The sequence below is a fragment of the Hirsutella rhossiliensis genome (genome assembly GCF_020360975.1).
Source record: "Hirsutella rhossiliensis strain HR02 chromosome Unknown scaffold00014, whole genome shotgun sequence".
Lineage (NCBI taxonomy): Eukaryota > Fungi > Ascomycota > Sordariomycetes > Hypocreales > Ophiocordycipitaceae > Hirsutella > Hirsutella rhossiliensis.
In genome coordinates, this window is record NW_025408680.1 from 1,453,448 (window position 1) to 1,470,101 (window position 16,654).

At 43.6% G+C, this 16,654-nt stretch overlaps 4 protein-coding genes across 4 annotated transcripts; 2 read left to right on the forward strand and 2 right to left on the reverse strand.

Annotated features, from left to right (window-relative positions):
- Window positions 1-18: 18 nt before the first annotated feature.
- On the reverse strand, window positions 19-567 carry HRG_10015 (zinc-finger double-stranded RNA-binding domain-containing protein; the record flags this gene model as incomplete). Its single annotated transcript, XM_044868486.1, has 2 exons — window positions 19-501; window positions 559-567. 2 exons carry the CDS (start codon window positions 565-567, stop codon window positions 19-21), a joined length of 492 nt encoding a protein of 163 aa, XP_044716483.1.
- A 612-nt stretch (window positions 568-1,179) lies between these two features.
- Window positions 1,180-2,255, forward strand: HRG_10016 (N2,N2-dimethylguanosine tRNA methyltransferase; the record flags this gene model as incomplete). The annotated part of the gene is made up of 3 exons (XM_044868487.1): window positions 1,180-1,393; window positions 1,468-1,735; window positions 1,784-2,255. The coding sequence occupies 3 exons, from the start codon at window positions 1,180-1,182 to the stop codon at window positions 2,253-2,255; spliced, it is 954 nt and encodes a 317-aa protein (XP_044716484.1).
- A 1,042-nt stretch (window positions 2,256-3,297) lies between these two features.
- HRG_10017 (f-box-like domain-containing protein) lies at window positions 3,298-5,052 on the forward strand (the record flags this gene model as incomplete). The annotated part of the gene is made up of 1 exon (XM_044868488.1): window positions 3,298-5,052. The coding sequence occupies one exon, from the start codon at window positions 3,298-3,300 to the stop codon at window positions 5,050-5,052; it is 1,755 nt and encodes a 584-aa protein (XP_044716485.1).
- A 913-nt stretch (window positions 5,053-5,965) lies between these two features.
- HRG_10018 (uncharacterized protein) lies at window positions 5,966-6,306 on the reverse strand (the record flags this gene model as incomplete). Its single annotated transcript, XM_044868489.1, has 2 exons — window positions 5,966-6,085; window positions 6,130-6,306. The coding sequence occupies 2 exons, from the start codon at window positions 6,304-6,306 to the stop codon at window positions 5,966-5,968; spliced, it is 297 nt and encodes a 98-aa protein (XP_044716486.1).
- Window positions 6,307-16,654: the final 10,348 nt, after the last annotated feature.

The window sequence follows — 16,654 nt, forward strand, 5'->3', positions numbered from 1 at the left end:
GCATTGCTGCAACGCACATCAGTCCGTAGGATACCGAGGATCGTATCGTTCATAGCCCTCGTCCTCGGTGGAGCTCTCATCGGGGGAGCTGTCTTTTTTGGCAGGGACAGGTTGCGTCGGTTCCACTTTGGCGGCTGTCTTGGTATCCGCGACGGCAGGTTGAGAGTCCTTGGAAGCAAAAGCGCTCTTGAAACCGCTCCGCTTGAAGCCCGGTTTCTTGGCGGTGGCGGCAGAAGTAGACTGCTTGTCCTTATCCGTGAGCTTGATGCTGATGAGGCCATCCGCCTTGGCCTCGGCCCTGCGGGCACGCGCCCCGGCATTTGGGTCGCGGACCATGGCCTTCATGTCCTTGAGTCGTTGCTTGTGCGTGTGGTCGTAGCTGCTGAGGTGCGCCTCGTAGTCGTTCATGCGCGAGTAGCCCTTGGAGCAGAGCGTGCAGTAGAAGGACTTTTGGGCCTCGCGCGCCGACGATGTCTGCGGGGCAGGAAGAGTTTGATGTCGCTGGAGCGAGGTCAGCTGTGACGAGGTCAACGGAGGTCGAGGGCCGGGGCGGCTCACAGGAGGCATGGTGACTGGATGCCGGTGCAACACAGAGGGCTGCAGAAGTTCTTGAAGATACGGGACAGGTTTTTTCGTTTCGGCCGAGTTACTCGTCGAAGGCTTCTGTTGGCGCTCCTGTGAGGGTCTTGGGTCGCCCAAGTGGTGATTTGTGGCTCCGACGAGGACGAATGTGAAGATGGCGAGAGGAATGGAGAATCCGAGGCTGCGAGGGGGCATCAAGAGGTACCGAGGTACTTTGGGGGGGAGCCAGCGTTGGAAAAAGGCAGGTACGTACTCCGTACCTCGTCTCCATACCATGTCCACCAATCACAATGGCGGTTGACTTGCGGGCCCTGTCGCCTGCCACTGGGGTGCAGGCAGTTGGATGCTGACGCGCGCCACGGTCAACGACTGACGTCCCCTGTCGCATCGTCGCCCATTACAGCACTGCAGGCCACGATTGGTCTTTTGACGACGAGTCCCAAAGCCCAACTCGGAGCCGGGCATCAACCAATCTTGCTCATCCCCCAGGTATACTCACGCCGCCGCCGGCCCAACTCCCCGCCCTTGGTTCAAGTCGCTTCGCTCGACTGCTTCGCCGCCGTCGGTCCCCAGCCTCTTGGGCCTCTCCAAGCAACCATGGAGACGCCCGGGCGTTTAGAGCGTCGGGACTCGCAGCAGACCTTCGTCTCGCTGCTGCAGCTTGACCCGTCGCCCATGGACTCGCCTCGCGAGGACAAGGAGCTCCCGCCGCTGCCCCCCGAGGCACTCGAGAGCACCTCGAGCCCCGTCAAGGCCGGCGCAACCGCTGGAGCCCCGGGGTTAAGCGGTGGCCATGGCGCCATATACTACCGTACGTATTGAATCTCATGTCTTGTCGAGAAGCGCAGCATAAACAACGGCCTTGGTAATGACACGCCTCGGCAGTAACGCGTGTGCAGCGATATTCAAGCTACGCCGTGTCCATCTTCACCTCGCTCCATCTCGCCAACGTCTCGCTCATCCCACTTGCCACGCGCTCCGTCGCCGGCTCTGAAACGTACCTCCTCATGACGCGCGAAATCTACCAGACAGCCATTGCCGAGCCGCTGCTGGTGGCCCTGCCCGTGGTGGCGCACATCGGCTCGGGGCTGGCCCTGCGGCTGCTGCGGAGGTGGCAGAACATGAGGCGGTACGGCGGAGGCACGCCCGGCATGTACGCCCTGCACCGGCGCATGCAAGGGAACGAAAAGCCTGGGTCCAGGGGCGTCCGGCTGTGGCCCCCGATGAGCTACATCTCCATTTCGGGCTACGCCTTTGCCCTCGTGTACTGTGCGCACGTCTTTGTAAACCGGGTCCTGCCTCTGGCCGTCGACGGCGACAGCTCCAACATTGGTCTCGCCTACGTGGCCCACGGCTTCGCCCGGCAACCCGGCGTGTCTCTGGCTGCGTACTTGGGTTTGATCGGCGCGGGGTGCGGCCACATGGTCTGGGGCATGGCCCGATGGCTCGGACTCGCCCGCTCGACGCGCGGATGGGCCGGCAGGAAGGGCGTGCTGGTGGACGGGCAGACGAGGAAGCAGCGGCGGCGACAGTGGATGGGGGTCCACGGCGCAGCGCTAGCCTTGGCCGCTTTGTGGGCGGCGGGCGGGCTGGGAGTCGTGGCACGCGGTGGAGCGGCGCAGGGCTGGATTGCAAAGATGTACGACGATCTGCTCGCGAGAGTACGAATGTGACGAGTAAGTTTTGGCCGAGACAGAGATGCAGAGGGAGGTCGGGGGACAGACCCATGGACAGCTGAAAGAGGGCAGCGCTCCAAATGATGAATCACGGAGGGAAGTAAGCAGTCTTGCTGACGGCGTCGTTTACGGATACTCGGTACAGTTTGGTGGATTATGATGGGCGAACTCGGGACTGGAGTTGGGGCTTGGATGGGCTGATGGCGCCATAATGGACTCGACTGGGTGACTCGGCTGGGGTGACTAGGATGTATAATACCTGCTTTTGCCATGACACGTGGATATATTGCCAGATTATCGTGCTTGCTATGCCCATTTCATAGTGGCGGCGGCCGTGTTGCGCAACGGCTCGTCCCTCCCTACAGACAGACAACCGGTGGTAGAGGCACGCATAAGCAACTCTCGCGTCTGAGCGCGGAGAAGCGCAAGAGTCAAGCGCAGGGGCCTTGGGAGATGAGGCCATCGTAGCAAGGAAAAAGGGCCCGAGACATGTCGGCAAAGAGCAGGGACCTGGTGCGACAAGGCGCGAGGTGTTGAGTGCCCGAACAATTCAAGTCTGCCGGTCACTATGCCCGAGGCGCCACAGCGGCCGGGCCCCCTGTGCCTTGGTTCGCGGGACGGTGCAGCATCGGGGGCGCCACCTGATGATTTCGGCTAGCGATGCTGGGAGCTGCTTGGTTGTCGTTTTTTGGTTTTGGTTTTGTTCTTCCATCAACTTTGGCTTTGACTCGCAAGGGTGGCCAGAAACAGCCCCTGCGGTCAAGTTAATCACCCCGTCTCCTACATGTCGTCCATTTCCCCATAGCCGGCGCTGGCGCCCGCGTGGGCTACTAATAGTTGCGAGACCAAAGTACCGTCCATCAGCCGTCGGCAAGTAGGCCACCACACGCAGTTAGCCCGGGACAATGCTCTTCCGCCAGCGTCACTCCTCCAGCTGCATCGACCGCTGCTGCTCCCCGCCACCAACAATCTCACCACCTGCCTCGACCGCCGGCGGCCCCTTCACGAGACCATCGGGCGGCACAGTCGACTGCTCGCCATGGCCCTCAAACGACGCATCTCTCGCCGTCAAGCAGCCGACGACGACGACGACGGCGAAGGCGACGGCGTGGATGGCCGTTTGTTGCCCGCCAAGCGTCACCGTCTCGCGTCCCACGACCTCATTTCTACCCTCTCCGACGAACTGCTCGTCCGCATCCTGGCCTTCCTGGACGAGCGCGTCCTGCTCGCCATTTCTCCCGTCTCCAGACGCTTCCATCGCATCACCTCGGACTCGCAGCTCTGGCGGCCCCACTACTATCGTCGCTTCATCCTCCCCCGCGCCCACCGCATCCCCGGATTCCGCGCTGGGGCCACTGCCGCCTCCACCTCCCGCCAACCCTCCATCCCGGCCGACCCCGAATGGGAACGTCGCCGCCGAGGCTTCATCGACGCCGCCGCCGCCGCCGACTCGTCGGCCGCCCTTGTCCATCAAGTGGACTGGAAGAAGCAGTACAAGCTGCGCCACAACTGGGCCCGCGGCAGATGCGCCGTCGATCAAGTCCCTGTCCACGGCGTCGACCGAAGCCCGCCTCCCGAGTGGCAGACCCTCGTCAAGGTCGTCGAGGGACTCGCCGTCACGGCCGATGGCCAGACCGGCCTGCGGGCATGGGACCTCAAGACGCGCAAGCTCATTGCCCAGACAAGTCTCGTGGCCGCCGGCGACGTGCTCGTGTCGCCCACCTGTCTAGCCGTCGATGACCAGCGGCTGGCTGCAGGCGTGCTGGACATGTCGGCCGGCTTTCACGACGGCACCTTTGGCGTGTGGAGGCTCGACGTTGAGCAGAGCAGACTGACGCTGTTGTTCCGGCAGACCAAGAGCTACCTGGGGCACCTTGTGGCGATAGCTTACCGCCACCCGTACGTCTTGACGGCCACGAGCCTAGGATTCATTTCGCTCTACACCTTTGACTTTTCCGACGACGACGACAAACACTGCTCCGACCCCGATGCGACGTCCGCCGAGTCGATGCGGTCCAGAGGCATGGCCGCAGAAAAGAGTACCGGCGACGCACTTCTCCCCGCGCCGCACCAGCTGACCTCGCTCAAGTCGCACAGCACGCGGCTCCCGCTTGCCCTGTCCCTGCGCAAGACGGCCACTTCGGTGGTGGCCTCGATTGTCTACACGTTTGACGGCGTTGGCGGCTGGGCCATTGGCATTCAAGACTTGGACATTCGCCAGCCAGCGGGACCATCAAGACCTGACGTGGTTAACTCGAGGGTCGCCTACACGCTCCCGACGCAGACGCGCAAGTCTGCGACACCCTCGGCCGAGTCGACGCCCGCACGCTCACCCGGCCAAGTCTTGGACTCGGGCGAAAACGGACCCATCCGGCTCTGCTACAGCCACCCCTACCTGCTAGCCACGCTGCCCGACAACTGCATGGTGCTGCATCTCTGCACCTCGACGGCCACCTCGCTCACCATCTCGCCCGGGATCCGCCTCTGGGGCCACACGTCGGGCATCTCGGACGCAGAAATCACCCCCCGCGGAAAGGCCGTCAGCGTCAGTACCCGCGGCGATGAGATCCGCCTCTGGGAGCTCGAGGGCCGCGTCGGCGGGAGCAGCGTCGAGGTCCGGCCCCGGCCCCCGACCGATGGCGCAGGCGACGCAGTCGACAAGAACTTGTGGTTTCCGGACAATACTAACGTGACGGACAGGAAGAACTGGGTCGGGTTTGATAACGAAATGGTCGTTGTTCTCAAAGAGGCCGAGGACGGCAGAGAGAGCTTGGTCGTTTACGACTTTACCTGACCCGAATCCGTGTTTGCCTTGCTGCCTCTCGGCTGTAATAAGGCTTGAGGGATATTGTGGGCCATGCATGCCTGCTTGGGAGACGTGGGGGCGACGCAATCTGGGCATGGTCTTGTGTGCAGCAGAGTCGCTTGAGCCGGGACTCTGTGGGCTCATGACCCGCGCGACCTTTTACGGTGGCTGGCTCCAGGCTGTGTCGCGGTTCGCAAATGGCCAGTACGACACACGATACGGCCCATTGACTAGGGAGACAAAGGAATGGAAACGACACTCGGGCTCCGTGAACAGCGATGAGACACGCAGAACGACGGCCACTAATGGACAGGGTCCAGTGAGTAAAAGGATGCCAACGAAGGCAGCCGAGCCATTGTTGGGTCAACTCATTTCGCCCCCTGCTTGTCCCGTCTTGAGATGATAAAGCGGTAACTGTCGTCGGCCGCGCCAGCCAATCTGTCAAAGGTGGACAGCTGCCTAGGTGTAAATGAAGGAATAGACCAAGGGAAAGCTGTGGGAGCCGGGGCGTGCGTAGATGGAGGATGCGCCCATTTTACGGCGGTAGTTTTCCCATGGCTCAACTTCAGGTGCCTCGTCCAGTTCACAGTTCGCGCTTTATCCTACCTAGGCGGGGACTGGTCTTTGATATACGCACTAAATTACCCCTAATTACCATGCCCTAGCCCCCGTTGAAGTACTGGTCAGCGCATCGCCGCCTGGGATGGCGACCAGTAACACCAGAAGACCAGTCTCCTGTCCATATATGGTCCAATTGGCTCGAGGTATGCGCGATCCCGGCCATCTGGTTCTCCTGGTCTCGGCCGGTTGTCTGTAAAATAACTAGCCTGTTTAATTCCACGGCACCAAGTCCATTACAACGGTCACTCTTACCCCCAGTCTCCTAGATGGCATCGTTTGCTCACTCACATTCGAGACAACCATCGACCCTGTCTAAGTTCTTCTTGGCAGCCGGCACCGAGACAATCAAGTTCGAGCGGTATTTGACCAAGTCATCGACCTCGACATGCCCTTTAAGCCTCTGACAAGGTTTCTTCGGAAGGGGGGGAGGCCGTGCCAGGCTACCTGGAAGGCGCCCATCGCCCATCGAAATCGCCTGGACTTGAACTCGTCGGCATTGAAATACATGACCGTCTCGTAGCCGACAATGGAATCGTTCTTGACCGCCTCCGCCTCCCCGTCCGCGTTGAGCAGGTTCCTACGCTGGTCCACGCTGATGAGGAACAGGCACGAAAATGTCATGATGGAGACGCAGACGGCGACACGGAGATCCAGAGGATGAACATCTTGGGTGACAAAATCAACCAGTTCAGCTTTGCACCGCCACGGTGCTCTGTGGGAAACCGACGATGCCCATCAGCCGGCGGACAGGGAGTTCCACCGGCCCGCTCACATCCAACGTCTCGACAGCCAGCCTCGTCGACCCGTTGCGCCGCGGTGGTTGTCCACGAGGCAGCTTGTGTCGGCGGGCAGGAGCAGTCTGGTCTGCTTGAGAATAGTGAGCTTGCCGGTGCCTTTATTAAAGAATAAATATCTACTTACTATAATCGGAAAAGATTATTGTCGGAAAACGCGGTTGTCAGTCATATGTGTCAATTGCAGCGCACCTGTCGGAGCGCGCGTTCCACTTTTGCCTGCGTGGCGCAATGGTCTTCGCGACAATTATAGGGACTAATCTTTTAAGAGGGAGATATAGTCTGCCTTATATAACGAAATATTAAAATAAAACAACTAAGTAATAAATTAGATTTTAAGAAACTTAGACCGTTTAAGGTTAAGAAAACTATTTTAAAAGTTAAATACGAACTTTCGCTATTAATAATAATACGGATATACCTAATATTTTATATCTTATTATTAGATTAGCGCTATAAAACGTTAAACTATAGGAAAAAATTAAAGTTAACGACGATTAAGAATATAAAGTAAAATAAATACTAGATATAAGAAAATATAGTTAGTAATAAGAATACCTTATTAAGTAGAAGGGATATAGACTAAAGGAAAATACTTAGGAACTACTTAAGTACTTAACCTACTATAGCTCTCTACTTTAATAATTTTACTAGAAGGTTTAGAAGGGATTAAAGGACTAAGATCTATAAACTCCTCGCTAATACTAAATAAGGACTAATTTACCTCGTTAGGAACGCCTAATAATTATAAGTTATTTACTACTTAATACTTATACGTATTAAGCGTAGGTAAAACGCTATCCTCGGTATCTACTTCTTAGATACTATAATAAAATAACTTAGAACTCTTTTCCTTTATATAATTCCGAATCTCCTAAATATAAGCTAAACGATTAACGGTAAATAATTTAAAAAAAAGGTTTATAAGCTATACTTAAAGCTTTAATAAAGCTTCCGTAGCTTCCTCCTCTTTAGAATATAGCCTACGCTACTCCGCTAATAATCTAGTTACTAAAAGAAATACGTTAGCTACTACGTATAGAAAGAATTAAAAGATACCTATAAGAAGAGGCTACTAAAATACTATTATAATAAGGATAACTACTAGTAATATAATTATTATAAGGCAAAGAATTTTCGGCTATTTAATAATTCGTCTTCTTTACCTTAAAGTATTAAGTATATAGTATATCGGTAGGATCTCTACTTAAGTCGATATATTTAATAAGAGTAGCGCGCTTAGAGGCTTTTTAGGAACGATTTTTTAGTATATAACTAGATATACTATTAGTAGTATATCCTAAAAGGATAAAGAAATAAGGAACGATATACTTATATATAACGCGATAAGGGTATATTTATATACGGTAGCTAAGGTAGCTATAGTTATCGCGAAGCGTAGCTTAATTTCGTAGTTCTTAGAGATATCCCTTAGTATAAGGGACTAAGGAAGCTAAAAATACTTAGTATAGAAGAAGGAAGAAGGAGCTAAAAAGAGGTATAGAAAGGAGGGTAAGGGTTTAAGGGGAAGTAGAAGTAGTAATAGCTTCCTATAAAGGTAGCGAGAAATAAGACGGATATACTAATAACGGCTAGAAAAGAAGGGTATAAGGGAATATATATTATAGTACGATTAGTTAGGTAGTAGAGATAGCTAGAGGTACTACGCTATATATATTATATTCTCCTTATTATAAGACTAAAGCTTATAGGAAGAGGGATTTTTTTCTTCTTTAGTTAAAGTAGTAAGAGGTCTATAATATATAAGCGGGGTAGGCACGATTCCCTACTAATACCCTACTAATATATTAATACTATATACCTAAGTACTTTATTAGCTTATACCTCTTAGTAGCGCTCTTATAATTATCTCCCCTCTTATATAGATATCTTAGCTATATCTTTAATATATATTACTTTCGCTTTACTATATATATTTAGTTAGGAAGAGAGGTAGTTTCGGTTATATATTATATATATACGCCTATATAAGTATACGTTAGTCTATACTCTATAACGTTAATAGTTATTATACTAGCGGTTACCGCTAAGTAACTATTATAGTATCGCCTATATATTAGCTATATAACTATAATATAAAGAGCGTATATATATATCTCCTACTTCTTTTATTTTCTTTTCTTCTTTAACTCTTTCGCTTATAATTACTATAGAGTTTTACGCCTTTTTTTATTAATCCCTTATACCTTTTTATATTACTTTTTATTAACGATTAATTAATAATAATACCTTCTATATTAAAGAAGATAAAGAACTATAACGCCGATTTCCTATACTATATATAGGAGTAGGTAGCGGCGGGTTTACCTTTAAAGCGTAAGCGATTAGCCTAAAAGTCTTATAGCGACGCTAGTTCTCCCTTAGCGAAGAAAGCTAAGAAAGGTATAGGGGAATCCTAGTCCTAAGAGACTTCTAGTTTAAGACCTAATATTAGTAAGGGTTATGCCCTTATTACCCCGCTAAATACCTTAACTTTAACTATCGATAATCCTACCTTTATAGGCTAGGAAACTTATAAATCTATTACCCCTATTAGTAATACTAATACTAGCGAGGAGATCGTACCTAGGCGCTCCTAGGTAAGTACCGATAACCTAGCTACTCTATCTTAATAGGGCGGCTCTAGCTAATAAAAGATCGTTGCCTAGGCCGCTCCTTAGAATAAGTAGGCTAATATTAACGATAAGGCTTAGCTAAACGAGGGCTAAAATAATCTTAATACCTAGCTAAATAAGGGCTAAGATAACGATAATAGTAATAATAAAGACGGCCGCGATCTAACTCCTCTTATTAATAAACCTAAGAACGGTAGCGCTAGAGATAAGGGTACCTAAGTAGCGGTATAAGGCGGTCGCGCTTCTACGAAAAAGCATACTTAATCTAAAGCTAAAGCTTACTTAGTTAAGGCCTATAAGGTTATCCCTTATAAGCTTTAGTATATATATTATTTTAAGATAGTCGTTAAGGAGTATAGTATAACTAAGCCTAAGCTTATTAAGGTACTCTTAATTAGCTATATTTTCTTAGGGGTTTCCTTAACGCGCTATAAGTAGTACTATAGATATACTACGACCTATAACTAAGTAAGTTTCCCCTTAACTTTAAATATTATAATTAATAAGCTAATCCTTCTTAAGGCCGCTACTCTTATATCTAGTAACTAGGCTAATATAGTCGCTATTATTAAGTACCTATATAAGCTTAATAAGCTAAAGACCAGTAATAAAGATACTAAGGATAATAGCTTAGATGTAGGCGTGCTTATTTTTAAGGAGGCTAATTAGCGCTATCTCGCTATTATAGTATAGTATTTAGCTAAGGCTTTCGACGCCGCTAAGACGGCCTATTATAAGTCCTTTAGGACTATAGGTATATAAAAGTCTACTATTATAAGTTTTATCTAACCCTTTTATTAGCGACCGCCTAACGATATACTAAGTTAAGCGTGCCGATAACTATACGCTAATTAATAAGCGCTATAAGCTTATTATTTACCTTAACCCCGCGCCCTTATTCGATATCGCTTATATAAGCTTAAAGTATTAAGCCTAGGAATCCTAGTTAAAACTCTACTTTATTAACGGCGATATAAGCTATACTTTATAGTAATACGCCTTACTATTTACTAAGGCCGAGGTAGGTGCTATACTAATAGAGATAGGTCTTAATATAGAGGATAAGGAAGGAGCGGAGGATAGGGTAGTTCTAGTATTTTTAGAGGTATTTAATATAGTAAAGGGGGCGCCTTAGTTAGTTCCCGCTATACCGGTAAAGAAAAGGGGTAGTTAAAAGTAATAAATAGGTCTTATCTTTCTTTTATTTAGCTATAACTATCCTTCTCTCTTTTATTATTAGGGTCTTAGTAGAGTTATAGTTTAGTTTTATTTTCCTTAATAATATTTAATAAGTAGTATAGATAGTTTTCCCTTATTCTTTTATTTTACTATTTTATATATAGTTATAGGACGTTTAAGCGTACTAATACGTTAATAGGTTAGTAGCGATTTAGTAGGGATTTATTACCGATTTAGTAGCGTCTCCCTATACTAGTAGGTTTCCCTACCTTACTTAGTCTTATACCTCTTTCTCTTAGTTAGGCGAGTAGTATATTCTTTAATAAGGTCTTAGCTATTCGCTATATCTTTAGTATCGACTTATTAGTTATACTTAGCTAGCTATCCTTTTTATTTAATAAGGAAAAAGGTATTACTCTTAGATCTTTTTTAGTCTTTAATCTCTTAGACTTCCTATTTACCTTCGTTATCCTCTAAGTTTAGTATTAGTAGGGTTTCGCTATCTTTATAAGTGCCTTTTCGCTCCTTTTATAGCTTTAAGAGACTAATATAGAAAACATTATAAAAGCGTAAGTACTTCTTAAGGAGTATAAGATAATATACTTACTTTTTAATAGCTTATAGGACCTAAAATAGTCTAATATACTTAGGTAAGAGTTTTCTTTTTTTATCTTTAAGGCGTAAATTCTTTATCGATAATACTATAAGGTCTCTTACTTTTAGTATAAGCGGTTAGTGCCTTAAATCGTAGTATTTCGCTTACGATTTAATAGCCTTTCTTTAGTATTCCTTAAGCTTCTTTTATAGCTCTTATAGCCTAGTAACTCTTACTCTTACTTTAGGTACCCCCCTTTAAATAATATCGTCTTCGATATTAATATAAAAGTTTAGTTAGTAACCTATTAATACTTTATTAGGTAATAACCTAGTTATTATATTCTTTATATTATTATATATAAATTAAGTAATATATAGGAGTAACGCTTAGTTAGTTTATTTTAAGTTAGTAAAGTATCTTAAGTAGTACTATATAGCTTAGTTTATTTATTTTATTTACCTATTAGTTTATAAGTAAAATACCGTTAATAGCCTATATTTTACTTATAAGATAAAATAGAAATCTAACTAGAACTTACTTATAAATAGGGACCCTTTATTTAAGATAATACCTTTTAGAGGTCTATATACTAATTTAACTTAGTAATAGAATAATTCTACTAGCTCTAAAGCTATTATTATCTTAGAGATAGGAAAAAAGAAGTAATACTTAGTATATTAGTTTATAATTACTAAGATCGTATTAACGTCTTATTTATTATACTATACTTTAAGTAGACCTATAGTAAAGTCTATTAATAATTCTTCCTATAGTTATATAGGATATAGTAACGATTATATAGTACTATAAGGGCAATGCCTCTTAGATACTATACCTTAATATACTAAGTATAACTAAACGTATTTATTTATATCTTTTATTATTTTATCTTAGTAAAAGTTCCTTGCTAGTAGTTCGCTAGTATATTAAGAGCTAAAGTATCTTATTAATAGATTATTATAGAAGAGCTATATTAGCTCTTACTATAAAGCTACTTTTAAAAGTACTACGATATAACCCTTTTATAGTAGTAGTCTATTTAAGCGTACTAACTAAAAACCCTTTTCTTTTAAGAAGTCTTTAATTTCCTTTAGCCTATTAATCGCTATATTAACTAACTAAGTACGTTTTAGTAACTCTAGTAACGGTTTTAGAACTTTTACTATATAAACCTTTATATAGTAGGCCGCTTCTTTAGCGGTCTTCCTTAAGAGTAACTATTTATAACTAGCTCTCTCTTTAGCCTAATTAGCTAATTATTTAGGTCTTACGCCTAAATTATTATAGTTTTACTATAGATAAGCTTATATATTTTCCTTATATAAAGGCACTTTACTATACTTATATTAACTTAAGGTTAAGTATTTCCTTACTTATAAAAACGCCTTATTATTTCTTTATATAGATATAGTATTAATAGTAGCTAGTTTCGCTTATAGCTTTAGTAATAGTTCTATAAATAAGGGCTTCTCGCCCTTATATCTAAGTATTCTTAATAGCGCGTCTGCTAGGTTAGATTTACCTATATAATACTTAATCGTAAAGTTAAATAGTACTAAATATATATACTATCTTACTTACCTCTTATTTAAGGAGGTCTAGTATATAAATATCTAGAGGTAATAATACCTTTACTTTATATACTACCCTTTTAACGTAATATTACTAGTATTTAAATAACTTAATAATAGTAAAGAGTTCTTAGTTTAAAATACTATAATTAAGTTTAGCTCTAGTAAACTTCCTTAACTAAAATATAATTAAATAGTAACGCCCTTTATTATTAGGTTAAGAGATAATCCTTATTATTGCGAATTACGATATATCTATTTTAATATAAATATATCTTTCTAAATCATAATATTAAAGAAGTAAGGCTCCTTAAAAAGTATCCTTAAGAGCTTAAAACGCTACCCTTTTAATAAGGTTTAGCTTTATACTCCCTAGCTTCTTTTTATTCTTACTCCCCTTTAGTAATATAGTTAAGGGCGCTATAACTCCTAAGTACCTATATATAAATTATCGGTAAAAATTATAGAACCCTAGGAAAGCCTAAATATTACAGTAGGTTATAGGTTTAGGCTATTAAGCTATTTCCTTTACTTATTAAGGGTTTATTAATACCCTATTAATAATTAGCTAAAAACTTCTCGCGAAACCGATATACGCCTATAGCGGGTATATATTATAACTAAAATACTAACTAATACTAGGAATTAATTTAGTAGTATTAATTACCCTTAGTAACGATACTACGCCGAGGCTAAAGGGTAAGTAGATATAGTAGTAGCCCTTAATATACTAGGCTCGATTAAAGCGCGTAGCGTAAAGAGACGCTACTTAAATTTATATACCTTAATAAAGCGAGTTAATAAACCTAAAATAGCAATATAATACCGGCCTAAGCGCCGAGCGACCTTATAGAAAAAGTAGTATACGACGAACTTATAGGCTTTATCCTAAGCGTATAGTTTAGTAAGGTATAGGCAGTAGTCGAATAGCTCTTTAAGGTAAAGAGCCGCGCCGGTAGTATATCGTCGGCGGTGCTCCGCGTAGACGAGAGCTTTAAGACGATAATCTAGGATATAATTAAGGAGGCAGTTAAGGAAGAACTCCGCCTAAGTATCGCTTTAGGCCTAGGGGGCCCTAAGCGAACCTAGGCCGCGGTCGTAGCTAAGACTAAAAGACCGACCTAATATAAAGCTATAGTAAAATAGGTCTTACTACGCTATAAAAGCGAGATTATCGTAGTCTTTACTAAGGTATCGCTTAAAATCCTAAGCCGCGAACTAAAGGATATAGTAAAGGCGGTAAATATAGCCCTAAAAGCTATAAGCGCTATAGCGGTAAGGCGCCTTTAAAGTAGAGATATCGCGGTTATATATAATACTACGGCGAGAGCCTATTAAAGGGACTAAGGCTAGGTTAAGGCTATATTTAGACCGGAGGCTACGATCTCCTACCGCGTATATATAGTAGTCGCTAAGAACGTCCCTTTAAGGGTAGCGATAGTAGATAAGGAGTAATTACTTTATAAGATTATAAAGGCGAATAAAGTTAAGGTCCTTTAGGCCTAGGCGCTATACCTTTAATCTAAGATATCGATAGTAATAACTATACTTATTAAGGTTAGTAGCTTAAAGGAGGCTAATAGGCTCTATAACTTAGGCCTAGTCCTTAAAGTATAGATCTTTTAATATAAACCCTATAATAAGTCGGTCTAACTATAAAGGTACTATAACCACTATAAATATAGCTATATCGCTAAGCGATATATATTAATATAACTCTATAGCTAATATAAGAGTATAGTATATAATAGAGGTAAGGATAAATATAAGGCTAAGAAGGGCGAAATCCCTTATAACTATATCTTATATTAAAGGGACTACCTATCGTAGACCTAGACCTACCTTATAGCGAATAAAGCCTAGAAAAAGGTAAGGGAAAACTACTTACGTTAACCTTAATAGTTCGCGAATACTTAAATATATACTAAGTAATAAGTACTCCTTACTATTAAAACCTAGGGCGTTCTTAAATTAACTATAGTCTAGAAGTAGGGACTAAGTAGACCGCGCTAAGATAAGAGGTCGAGCTTAAGATACCCGCTAGCTAGTAGGGCTAAGGAGGCCGAACTAAGTATAAATAATATTTATAGGTATAGTAGATAGAGAAGCGCTAAGAGATAAAGCGCCTCCTTCCTTATATAAACGACCCCTTTTACCTTAACTTTACTTATATATAACTAAAAGTATTATTCTAGAATATATAAAAGAGATATAAGCTAGCTTAGTTAGCGCTTTACTACTAGGCTAGCTTTAACTTAATAGTACTATAGGAAGTAAAAGCTATACTAAGAGGCGGCCCCCCCCTTCTTAAAGTAGCGCCCTATAGCTTAGTCTATAAGGAGGGGAGGTACGCGCTATATATATATAAAAGGCTTAGGCTAAGGACTTAGTTACCTTAGTTTAGACTAGACTAAAGCGAGGTAATTTTTAGGGATAGTACTAAACTATAGGCGATTTACTTACTATTAAGGGCCGCGAGGGTAAGAGCGCTATATAACCTAAGCGTAATCGAACTAAAGCACCCTATAGTAATAGTAAAGGACTTTAATATCTATTACCCGCTCTAAGACGGATATAATAGAACCTTAGATAGCGCGATATAACTTATATAGGAAGTAATAAAGCTATAACTTAAACTCGCTACCTTAAAAAGGGAGTATATAAGATTTTTCTATAACTAAAGGGATAGTACTATTAACCTAGCTTAAGTAATACTAAAGACTAAAATATAGTATACTAGGCCTAACCTAGACCTAACTAAGTTAGACTATATCCCTTAAACTATTATATTATAGGTTAATACTTGGGCCTAGGTACTTAAACCGGCCTTAAGGTAGAAAGAAGTAAAAGTAAAGCTAGTTAAAGCTAAGACTATATCTTAGCTAGGACTATACTAGCTAATACTTTAGACGCCTAAGGATATCGATAAGGACCTAGACTATATCTTTACTACTTTAGCGTAGATCGCGATAGCTATAGTTCCGCGCTAAGGGCGAGTATTACTTAAGGGTAACGTATAGTTTACCCTAGAGGTAAGGAGGGCAATAAGGGAGGCTAAGAGGGTAAGGAGGAAGTATAAGCGGGAAAGGAATAAAGTAAACTAAGAAAACCTATATAAAGCGTCTATAGCTTAAAAGCGGACCGTCCGCGAGGTAAGGAGGGCCTATTAGCGCGAGTTCCTAGAGGAATTTAATACTAATAATACTAAGCTCTAGAATATAGAGAGGTAAGTAAGACTCTATAGTAAGCTACTACCGGAACCGACCTATATCCTACCGCTAGTTAAGGAAGGTAAGGACTAACTAATAGAAACCTTTAAAGGGAAGGCCTAGCTACTAGCCGCTAAGTTCTTCTTATTAGAGGCCGGCACGACTTAAGGGCTACCCTAGCTTATAGCTAAGGCGATACTTATAGTTAACTAATAGATCTAGCTAGCTAACGTTATAAGGGCGCTAAGTAAGATAGTAAGCTAGAAAGTAGCGGGTTTAAATAGCGTCCCCTTAAAGTTTATTAAGAAGTATAGCCTAGCCTTAGTCTAGTAACTAGCTACGATCTTTAACGCCTATACCTAACTCTTATATTTCCTAGGTCGGTTCTATAGCGCGAATATAGTAGTTATTTAAAAGCTAGGTAAGAGGCTAGACGCTTACTATATAATAGGGGGTTAGAGACTAATTTCCCTCCTACTTATAGTAGGAAAAGTACTTAAGTAGATACTAGCTTAGAGGATCGCGGGAGTAGCGGAGGCGAACGGTATCCTACTAAACGGATAAATAAGGAATAAGAGGGAACGATCTATAAAGGCGGCGATCCTATTAATAATAAAACTAATACGCGTAACGTAGGCTTAAAAGGGTATTATATTATTCTTATAGCTAGATATTAAGGGCGTATTTAATACGGTTAACTATAATAAGCTTATAAAGGAACTAAAGCTTAAGGGATACCCTAGGTAGCTTATAAGCTTAATATAAAGCTTTATAAGCGATATAAGATTAACCCTTTATTTTAATAAAAGGACCTTAAAGCTAACTTAAGTATTAATAAGAGTCCTTTAAAGCTCCCCCTTATCCTTAATCCTATTTCTATACTATATAACCCCCTTATATAAAAGGCTTAATATAGTATATAGTATTTATACTATTAGCTTTACTAATAATATAAATATAGTTAGTATTAGACCTAATAAGG